The sequence below is a fragment of the Clytia hemisphaerica genome, unplaced genomic scaffold, assembly GCF_902728285.1.
Source record: "Clytia hemisphaerica strain Z4C2 unplaced genomic scaffold, Clytia hemisphaerica genome assembly, whole genome shotgun sequence".
NCBI lineage: Eukaryota > Metazoa > Cnidaria > Hydrozoa > Leptothecata > Clytiidae > Clytia > Clytia hemisphaerica.
This window is the reverse complement of record NW_027104274.1, coordinates 1,143,886-1,155,719: the sequence shown is the minus strand read 5'-3', so window position 1 is coordinate 1,155,719 and position 11,834 is coordinate 1,143,886. Positions and strand designations below refer to the sequence as shown.

Sequence of the window (11,834 nt, the reverse complement as noted above, 5' to 3'; positions counted from 1 at the left end):
TCGAGAGTTCTTGCAATATAGTTTATTGTTCAACTTGGAGAGGGAATGTTTGAAAACATAAAATTTTTTTCATAGCAGTTATTGGGGGGGTCGGATTTAGGCAGGGCTGTCGGATTTAGGACCACTCACGGTACCGTACGAAAGGGAATATAAAATCCTCATATTGAATAGAGCATCTTCTGAAAGTTTCATTCTTCCCCATAAATGTGAAAATGAAAAACGAAGTTAAGCTATCGTTTTCTGATCGTCTTTTGAATCTGCCATGAAATGTTGTAAAATTCCTTATATAGAAAGAAGCATTCTCCTACGAAGAGGTTTAAAAAAAATGACAGAAAAACGTTAAAAAGTATTTCATTTTATCTTAACAATTTCGTATAAACTACGACACAACCACGGAGCGCTGACTTTTATCAATTTTTTGGTGGAGAAATCTGGAATTTCCTATACTTTTTTAAAATTTTGACAAATTATGTGGAATTTCCAAGGGTTTTAAAATAAACAATTGAGTCGAATTTCAGAAGCACTTTTAAAAATTGACTGGATTTCCAAGTGCTTTTTTACTTGAAAATTCCTGTCATCCATTGACAATTAATTTAAAATTATGATAAAATTGAAGCATTCGTTGAAAAAGAATAAAGAAAAAAGAAAGAAAATTAGAGCACACTTCTTTAAAGCGAATGGACTTTAGGATAATAACAGATTTTTTGATCAACACTAACTCAATAACTTATGATAGCTATAATCAAATTTCATTTTGTTTTCCAGAAAATAGAAAACTGATGTTTATATAAAATGGTTGTGATGGCGGTGAACAATCGGTATTGTAGTGACTGTTTAGAATCAGGGGAATTTCTACCCCTGAGACTTGTCATGATGAATTTGGATAGCGGTCTTTGGATGTGTCCCAAAGATGATGTAAGATTATATTAATTTTTCTCAATTCGGTATTGTAGTGACTGTTTAGAATCAGGGGAATTTTTACCCCTGAGACTTGTTATGATGAATTTGGATAGCAGTCTTTGGATGTGTCAGAAAGAGAATGTAAGATTATCTTAATTTTTCTCGATTCCTTAATTTAGGTGTTATGTCTATACCCTTTTCAGTTTGCATGATGCACCAATAAAATAATTGATATAATCCTAGTATGTTGGTATACCTGCCATTATTTTTGAGAGTGTGAATAATTTGTGAATTTTTTTTTTCATTTCAGTGTACATTTCCCTTATCTTCTCCATCCATGCAGTTATACATGGAAGAAGATTTGACCACTGAACGTGTTTTGCTGTTGACAGGAAACAAAAGTAAACAATTAGAGGTTAGTAGAATTTGATTGAAACAAAAGTCATTCAAAAACCAAAAAAAACAAAGATAAAAGTAAAAAATTTGTAGTGTCATTATGTCGTATCAGACATCACAACAATTCAAACACAGCTAAAATAGAACAAAAACGGAACAAAAACAAAGACTCAAAAAATCTGCCTTTCATTTAAGATTCTTTAAGAAATTAGTTTTAGTTTTTTGAGCGATGACTCTTTTGATCGTTTTGGTGTCCCAGACCTTACATTATCTTTTTTTCTTTTCCAGAGACCACCAACTCCAGACTCACTAGTAGCAAGTATTTCATCAAACAAACAAAGTGACATGTTACAACAAACACAATATGCAGTAAGTACTACTTCATCAAGTGGAAGTCGAAAACGTAAACATTCAGATGGTGGCTCATCAAGCAGATCAACCAAAACAAATAGTTTTCGCAGTGTCAGCAATTCAAACATTACAGATCCAATATCGTCAGATTCTTCGAGCTTGATGGCTAACAAAAAGTATCCTTCAGTACCTCTATGGGAAAATGAAGAACTGCTGTGCTGGCTGGATTCAATGCTTGCACTCATAGTCTTGAACCAAACTTTACAGAATTATCCTGAAGAGTCCAAAGGTACCCTAAATAAATTACTCAGCGAATACAAACATAATACTGATATTTACAATGTGACAAAAGACTATGAAACAATAAGAGCAAGCATGCACACTTTACGGAAATCGACACTCAACTTCATTCAACCAAAGATGTTATCCAGCTTCACCGAGGAGGATTCTCCTCTCTTGTCTCTACAGCTTTTAATGAAAACCAATGCTGAGCTTTATGAAGATTGCGAAGTGGAATACTCGAGTAAATTCACTTGTAACCAATGTCAATTCGAAAAAACTGATGGGTAAGAAATCATCCCTACGTCTTCTTATTTTTGCTAAAATCTTTTATTTGAGCACTGGTCGATTGTATAGGTTTAATCTGGGTATTGTGGTTTAAACATAATTCGATGAATATTCAGTTTTGATGGTTATTATTTCTTTTTGATTTTTTACTAGGTTCAAGAAAACCATACTGACTCTCCCAGAAGGATATCCAGATTTGAATTTCGTAGAGAATTTATACTACAAAAGGAATTGTTACAAATGCAATGCACCAGAGCAAAAGAACGTTTTCTATATTGAGAAGTAAGTACTTACTTTTCATCAAAGTTATTCACAAATCAAACCTCTAATAATAGCTAACGCGTATACTCATGTGACAGACCAGGGCAGACAGTGAAATGTACAGGGTTCGAATTAACGTATCGCGTTTCGCAATTCGTGATGCGTTTTTGTACGAAGCAAAAATTTAAAAACTCACCAAAATCGCAATACAACCTATATAAAAATTTTTACAGCTCACTAAGTCAGTTTTATTAAATGAGCGTCCAAGCAAATAGAACTGTTATTTGGCTTATAAATTAGTTTGGAGAGTGGAAAATGCATTGTATATTTATAAAAACGCATCGTGAACTATCTAAAATATTTCGCCCCTGCAGCGCACAGATTTAACTTACTTTGTTCACTAAAAGGTGCCATTCACTTTTAAATCGTCAAATTCAATCCCTGAATGTATATTTAGGACAAAATTACACCTTTCAATTTACCAGGAAAATCGAGCGTCCAAGATAACAAATTTTTTTTTTACATAATATTTGGTCACTTCTCCATAAAATTATTCTCTTGCCAAAAATATTGTAATGTCAGTTGTTAACTTTTGGTTACTTACTCTGACTTTTTTCCCTGATTTGATGCTTTATCATGACGTGCTAATAATCTCTAATCAAACCTCATTTAACCTTCTCTAAGGAAGGACATGGATAATGCAAAGTAATTCATTCATGTAATTCCTTTTCAAATTTTAGATATCCAGCTGCGTTGTTTGTGTACTGCAGTACAGGGGTAGGTTGTCGAAAATACTGGAATTGGTTCAACTTCACATCGCCGGCTGGAGACAATTATATTGTGACGCAAATTGTCCAATACTCTAGAAAGAAGCACCACTTCATTTTGTGGAGTTACTCTTACAAAGGTAGGTGTTTAAACTGTGTTTTAATTCAATATTCCCAGCATTCAAGATTACTGACAGTAATATTCAAGGCAAAATTGAGTAAAATTGCTTTGGTGCTTGGTGCATCTTCACCAATGCTCTTTAATATTCTGTCCGAAACCTTGAACTTGCTTGTTTTGTCCTGGTACTACCATTGCTTTTGAAAAAAACTTTCTTGTAGAAGTCAAGCTAAGCATAAGTGTGCAAAACCTGACTTCTTGAGAAAGGGGACTTCCAGTCTTTTAAAAATAGGATGCAAGCTGCTATTAAACCAGTTAGCTGTTTTTTTGCATCCTATGAAAACACAAAGACAACATTCTACTGTCAAAACTAGAACAGTACTTTTTAAATGTGCTGATTCGAAGAAAACCCAGAGCTGAAAAAATTGTTTTCTTCTTGAAACAAATCTTCACAGAAAAAAGTACTGTAAATATTTTTGAGAATAATTAACCTTCGGTTCCGAAATTTTCTGAGACTTTGTTTTCTGTATATATAGACTAGAGAAAATTTTCAAATTTCAAAAAATAGTTATCCCAACAGATTCAAAAACTTTAAAATAAAAAAGATTAGTATTGTGAAATCGATAACTTTAGTAAAATGTTGTAAAGGCGCGCGATATTGGGAAAAGTTTTCACCTTCTAAACGATTTGTTTATCGTTTCAAAAAACGGTTAGTATACTTAATTTTTACAAAATCGATTTTGCTTCGATCTTTTATCGAATATTTCTCGATTTTTCCTCGATTTTTCATTCGATACTTTTTATTGAAATATAGTCAAGCCTTGAATATTTGGGATTTTGTTTTCACTTCGTTCTCTCAAGATGAACAGGTTAGCCATTCCATTCCATTATTGGCGAAGTTGAAATACAACATTCAAATTTTCTATATTTGGCTATATTTAGCTGTAAAGTTCAACTTGTACACTCTTTTAATCCTGACTCTTCCCTTTATCTTATAGGTTGATGTTATAAACAAAGTTAACATAAAATATCTAGAAAGTTTTATGATAAATACTTTCTCCCCTTTTAAGACCCCATTACTTAACATGGGTTCTTAAAAGTGAAAGTGTTTTCAGGCTAAAGTCGTAAGTATAAAGGCCATGAATCTTTCCGGCGTGATATTTTTCTAGCTTTTCAGCTTTTAGACGATGATTCTTTTGCAGTATAACTTTTCATCGAATCTCCTTCATTTCGCCGTTTTTTGTTTCATTCTTCAATCAATGTTTCTACTTTATGCGTTCTCTCTTCTTACATCGCGAAAAGTCCTTTTCCAACTACCCATATCCTTTTCAAAACTACTATATATTTGATCGCTGAGTGATTTCACTGAAGATTGCCATCCTAGATGGCATCAAACTTTGAGTATGAAATTAACTTATAAATCGTTTTTTTTTACTCAAACTAGTATATTTGAGCACTGTGTTATTTAGACAGTACCAAGTAAGTGAGTAAGTAAGTTGTCTGTGTGTTTGATAAAGGGTACAATATGAAAGGGGTAAGGGTTATTAGGGGAGAATTTTTGTGTAGGGGGGTTCAGCATGGGGCGCTTGTTATGCATAACTGAGGGGTTTCTTTACCAGTGCAGCCCTAGGAGAGAATAATAGGACTGCTCTACTATTATTGTGTTACTTTAATTATCTGGATTTTCACGTTCGATAGAATTCATCTGTTGTTTTGGTTTCCCTTCTTTTCTACTTTCTCATTTATACTGCCAGGGAATAATATTTGCTCTTATTGTTGTTCTTTAGATAAATTATGGATAGAAGCTGATGATTTAAAACACCCAGTGGTCCAGTATCAACATGAACGACCCAAATGTCGGTCTCATGAGGTCCACTTCATGGTCCTGGAGAAAGTTTCAACACTTGAGGAAGCGATAAAGAAAAATGAACAGAAAAATCTTAGCTCCGAGCAAACTGGATCCGAAAGCGCACCCGTGACCCCTGAATCCCTGGAATCACCGCTTTGCTCTGGAAATAGTAGTGTTATTGTACAATACTCTGGGCAATCGAGTCGCAAAACCTCGCTTTGTAGCAGTGATGGTATTTTACCGAACGGAAGATTATCGAATGATAGCGACCGCCCAATTGAAGGGCGTAAGGACAGTGGCGAACTTCCAAATGATCAACTTCGAAAGAAATCCTTGTTGCACGTACCTTATTACAAGCCGTTTACAGCACGTTCAAAGCAAACAGCTAGAGAAAGTCCTACAAATTACAACCAGAATGCAACATCTTCTCATCTTAAATCTGAAAGCAGTAGCATGTCGCACAGTACACCAGCAAAACAGACTGTTCTAAACAACCCTGACATTTTACAACAAACCACTAAAACATCAGACATAAAGGCGGATCCTACGAACGCGATTTTCAGTCAAGCTTTAGCTAACGAACTCGGTGATTTTTATTCGGATCTTTTAGACCAACAATCTATGGACACTACCCAAGAAGATGGCATGTTTGATTCGACACAAATTTCCCAGGGAACTATTCCTAACCAAATGTCGTCTGATCAATTCAGCTCTACCACCCAAAACCAACAGCAAGACTCTACAATCGACGTTCAACAAACTCTAGAACGTCGATTTAGTAACGATGTTGATTCGTTGAGTGATATAGTTGATATAGGTACTGCAATCGCCGGAGGTTCTTTTTCAAGTACCGTATCTAACGATAAAACTGGATTTAAAGATTATGGAAACCCTTTGAAAAGACTTATGGAGGAAGAGGAAGATATCAAAGGAGTTTTCCAAGCTTCTTCTGTCAATTTACAGATGTTTAATAAGACTGAAACGAATGATACCTCTTCAAGTGGGTCGCATGTAACACCAATGGATATAAATACTGATTTTGGTGAAATTAAGTCACCAACCGAGGACGAACCCAAGGTCGATTTTGCAATCACCATGTCGACGAACAGTTATTCTGGAGCGTATTCGGACGTCAAACTGTCTGACGAGGAATTAGAAGAAATTTTAAACGGGTGATGAGTTAAGAATTGAATCGAATATCTACCGGTAACACAGTTATGTGTGTATGTCACGTGTATAATAAATCGCATAAACTGGTCGCTCTTTGTTTGAACGGGAACTGGAAGAGATTAATTCTGATTTCGACTCAGAAATTTACTGTAGAGAGTCTCAAAACAGAATGAGAATCAATATGACATAAATAGTAGAGGTAAAGGTATAGCGTTCTACAGTATGTGGCCCCCAAAACGTCAATCAAATTTGAAATGTCTCTCAAATCTAGAGGAAAAAAGGTTTTACAAAAATTTTTGCTGCATGAAAAGCTTTAACATCTCTACTTTATTTCCTGGAAGTTCTTTTTCAAAATTTTCAATTTCAACAATATTTTTAAATCGCTTAAAGATAGCTTTTTTCTAATGGCCCCAAAAACGGAGGTTTGCAATTTTAGCGACTTCTCGAGATATCTTTAAGATATGAATACAAAATTTTGACCATAGTTTTGAAATGTGATTTAGAGGGTTTTGGGCATAAATTTGTTTGATAAAATTTTTACAGTATACCCCTGGTTGTCAAAACGGTGGTTTGGGGCCCCCAAAACGTAGGTGTAGTTAAAATTAAATTATTAAGCCTAGTGGTAATAGGGGGAACTATGAACATATTTGTGTTTTCCCTTAAATTTACGACCCGATGGATGTAAAATTTATGATTTTTATAAAGTATTTCAAGATTTTCGATGATGCAAAGTCCAAACTGAAAATTTAGAAATTTTCAAAATGACAATTTTGATTTACAACGTCTTAATCAAGTTTCTGAAAACCAATCTCTTTTGAAAATAGTTCCATTCATGTATGGAATATGCTGTGAAAATTTTAGAAAAACAGCTTAACTGAAACTGAAAATATTAAGCTTTAAAGGTATTTTTCTCATACATTTTGTTAAAAAATTACAGAATTTGCCGTTTTTGCTGATTCAGCGACAAACTTTATATATAACGTTAATTTTTTGTTATAAACTATTAACTCAAGCTGCGATAGGAATGAAATTCCAAGATTTTTTGCTGTTTCTCATATTTTGAATTTTCGGTTTTATCAATGCTGATTCTAGGGCCCCAAAATACTGGTTGACCTTCAAAATAAACAAAAATCGTTTAATTCTGATAAATCTACAAGTCAGAATCCTCATTTTAATGACGACCTCCGTTTTGGGGGCAATATACTGTATAGATGAATAAAAAATATGTGAATTTGTTTGGTTACTTGAATAGAATTACAGTCAACCCTCTCTAATTCGAACCTAATATTTGTCCCCTCAGCTAGTAATTAAGATACATTCTGTATTTCGAATCCTTCTCTAATTCGAATGAAATTCTTGATCTCTTGGTGATCGAATTAGAGAGAGCCAACCGCAACAGTGCTTCAAGTATGGTGTCAATTGGTAACAACTTTGATGAATTGAACTATCTTTTGGTTAGGTATGGTTTGGCTTCATTATTGGTTTAAAAATGTGGCAGAATTATCTAAATCTTTTATGGAAATAATTCAATGCTAGTGTTGTCATAATATTTTAATTGATGGTGATTTATAGCTTATTTGACATATGTTAGGCCCTACAGATCAAGAATCTCAGTCATATTTGAACTTGTTTCAATGTTTCTTCAGTTAAAAAGATCTTTAAATTTACATTTCCAATTTATTTGCGGAATTTAAATCTTTATCATTCGGGTTTTAATCACATTTTATTAAAGTAAATTTAACCCGTATCTGCCCGTATAAACCATTATAAACAGTTTATTTTTATGTTTTTCTAACCTTGTACATATTATTGTTTCTGACTTTTCTTGCATTTCTAATGATGTAAATATTTCTGAAAAGTGTTCATAGCCCAACAAAGCTGACTTTAAAAGAAATCTTGCTCATCTATTTCTTCACTTTTATTGCCTTAAAAAAGGTTATATTTTTTTCGTATTTCTGGTAAGATAATTTCTTGTTGGGTCGACTTAGTAAATTTATCTCAGCCTAAAAAATGCGGTAGAAATGCCTATTCCAAAATTATCTCTACTTTACCATGTTTAGAATTATTTCTTTCGAGTCCATTCTATTTTTCTTATCACCTTTTCTTTGGTGAGGTCAAATACCCAACTCAACTATCAGATCCCCTTGGTTTGGTCTCTGAATCAAACATTCCAGTACATTTTGAGGTAAGGTCGTTGAATCCTCTGCCTCGTTTTTTAGGGGTTCAAGTCAGGACTTGAAACTGGGGGGGGGGTTGAATCATCTTGTTATTATTTCTTTCCAGATCTAATAAAGTTACACCTATAAATATGAAATAAGAAAATTATTGACTTAATTGGAATGAGTCTTATAAAACGTAAAATGGTTTTGTTGACAAAAGACTTTGTTCATACATCATTTTAAATGGACCTACTCAAAAGGATTTACACTACCAATATCAAGTCAACTTCACCAGTAAGTCTTATTTTTAAGCTCTACATTTTGTTCAACCTCTGGAAATTGTAGTATATCAGACACGATACCTTTGATTTAAAAAAATTCATGCTGATTAGAACGTACGTATTACTTTTTCTTTTGAAGTCCTTTGGAGCCCTTTGATGTTCTTAGCTACACTCAGTGGAACTCAATAAGAAAGTACTCAGATTTCTCGCTCAAATTTAGTCAAATTTAGCTAATTTTTCTCTACACTGTAAGGGGATGATTTCAAAGGTCTAATTTTAGGGGTACACATACGGCTGTTTTTAAATCGAGTGCTTCCCCCAGAAAGTAGAATTCGCATGTAACAATAGCCCACCCACGAGAAAAATAGACCGAAGAATCGTCCTCACTTGAAAGATACCCTGAGAATTCATTCACTTTTTAAAATGTAGGGGGGACTGTGGGTAGCCAGGAAAACACAGGATACATGCGGATCCCAAGGGTTTTAGTAACATAAATATACTGTGAAGTGGTATACTTTTGCATGTATTGATGATATAGCAGGGTTTGTTTTTCCTGAACGCACGAACAAAAAATACAAGCTACGCTGTCTGGAATAGACGTTTTCAGGGGTCTTTATAAACAAAGTTCCTCAATCACTTGCAACAAAAAGAAAATATACTAGAAACTCTTTCATGCACGACCCCCTGAAAACTTTTCTATTTGTGTTTGCGGCCAACCTTTTTATTATGCCACATGCGGTTCTACCTCCTGGGGGGCTCCTTCGATAAAAATCCTTTTCGAGGGGAGGGGGCCTCCCATCAGGGGGTAACATGAAAATGTCAAAAAAGAAACATAGAAACGACAAAATAGTGTTTTACAATGTAGAAGCTTTTTTTCTCGTATATCAAGTTTTATCCAGTATTTATTTAACTTATTGTGGAGTGTGTGTAGGGATATCTTTCTGCTTTTGTGAAGGGAATTCTTAATGTTGAATTTACCGTATTGTATACGATAACCTGTTTCAATGTTTCAAACGGTTTTTGTTGTAAATAAGAAACGATCTTATGTGCTGTTCGCTTACTTGGCTCGAATTAAACATTCAAAAATCTTTCCTAGGTTTGCCTTTAGTTTTATGCTGCACTTTTTTACGGATCGAATCTAACGTTGTCTGCGTTGTCCTGTTTTCAGGCGTTACCATGGCGTTCTAAATTAGAAATTTTTTATTCGAATTTTGTTTTTCGTCCTTTTTAGGGCCTTTGGGTATATTACCCTAAAGGGCGTTTTTGTAGAGTCTCCCAGCTACTAATAATCACCAAAACCACTCGAATTTAAGAGGCTTAACCAATGAGATAGATATAGTTAAATGTTTTAGAGAGGGATCTTCGACCTTTCCTAAGGCTACAAGAACAGCTACCTGCAGATTTTTTGAAATATCTGTTATTTTTTTCCAGGAGAGTAAATTTTATGGATAAATCTAGGAGAGACTTTCCCCAAAACACCAAGGTAAAATCCAGGGGTCACCTTAAAGACACCTGTTCTTAAAATCCAGAAGCTAAATTGTGAAAAACACAACCAGATGCCAGATCTTTTTTCCAGGGAGCTTCATAATTTTCTTAAAAGGTCTCATTTTCTAGGAGCATTTTAACTTTCTTAGAGAATAGCTGTTCTATAATAGCATAATATTTCTAGAGAACAGATATACATTTTCCAGGAGTCCCATTTTTTCCCAGAACAGATGATATAATCCAGGAGAGCCCAGGATACAGAACAGATAGTTTTTTTCCAGGAGAAAGGGACGTCAAGAACAGATATTTCATACTTCCTAGCCGGTGGCTGCTCTTGAAAGCTAAAGCGATGCCTTAAAATTTGCGCCACATTTCAGATGACGGATTGAATCTAGTACTTTCTTGTTTTCTTGTTTTACACACTTCAAATTTTGGCGGTAAATGTTACTTCCAATCCCGCGAAAATGAAAATTATTTAATGTAGGAAATAAGTTGCTTCATTTCTTACATTGGCGATACGACTCTACGTCTAGCCTTCGTCCTTTATTCTATCGGGGTCACCCCCTCGTGCTGACAATGTCATAAAAAGGCGTGTACCATGTACCAATATGCTTATAGTATCAAAAACCAAGAGCAATGCGAGAAAAAAAGGTGTTTCTTTTAAAATACAGTCTGGTGAAAATTGATACTTTAATAATAGCGACATTGCGCTAAACCCCCTCCCCCAGCAAGCAACCGACCTCCCACTCAAACTGAACTTTAAGAAAGAAATTTTTATTAACTCCCCACCATCGCGGTGCTTTTTACTTAGTAGGGTTCTAAAGAATCTTGTCGAAAGCATCAAGGAAGGAGGGCCAGTCTAAATTGCGCCCTCCTTATATTTTTCTTATCAGTTTTATTTAATCAGATTTCAAATTTAAGATCTTTTTGTTTTCTTAATTTTTTCAAAGGCCCCTCATGTAGGGGGATTTATAAATGTGTGTCATGTTAGTGTAGGTTTGTGTGATTTTGAGAGGCAAATATTAGAAATTATGTAGATTTTATTTTTGATGGCATAAGTGATCTACTCGGTGGTACAGGTCACTCGAAAATTGTAGGGTTCTTTCAACCAGTCAGAATATATTATGTCATATCACAGTGGACAAGCTTATACACTTTTATTTTTATGATTTCTAGAAGTTTCCTATTTTAACCTTGACGCCCGCCCCTTGAATAGCTACTAGAATTAGAAACGGGTCCCTAATTAACAGTAACTGTAATTACCCTATTACTAATTAATTTATTATTAAGATAGCAGTTTTTGACATGCTTTTTTTAATACTGTACAAAAATCAGGGAAGATCAGTGGCTTTGGATGTTCTTAACGTTTTAGGTTATCAGTCTGAATGCAGGATGAATAAAAAACTTTGAGCAATTTGTTGTGGCTTAATATATTTTTGTCATAATGTTTGTAACCATCTTGGTAACTGATATGAAGACGCAATGATGTGATTCTTCTGGTCCTTTAGTCTTCTTGACTGAATATTGTCA

The 11,834-nt window shown here is 34.4% G+C and overlaps 1 protein-coding gene across 1 annotated transcript; it reads left to right on the top strand.

Moving 5' to 3' along the window:
* The first annotated feature begins 769 nt into the window (after window positions 1–769).
* LOC136816786 (SUMO-specific isopeptidase USPL1-like) lies at window positions 770–7,286 on the top strand. Its single transcript, XM_067073109.1, has 6 exons — window positions 770–915; window positions 1,211–1,315; window positions 1,585–2,213; window positions 2,368–2,496; window positions 3,216–3,382; window positions 5,148–7,286. The coding sequence occupies exons 1-6, from the start codon at window positions 793–795 to the stop codon at window positions 6,383–6,385; spliced, it is 2,391 nt and encodes a 796-aa protein (XP_066929210.1). The 5' UTR covers window positions 770–792; the 3' UTR covers window positions 6,386–7,286.
* Window positions 7,287–11,834: the final 4,548 nt, after the last annotated feature.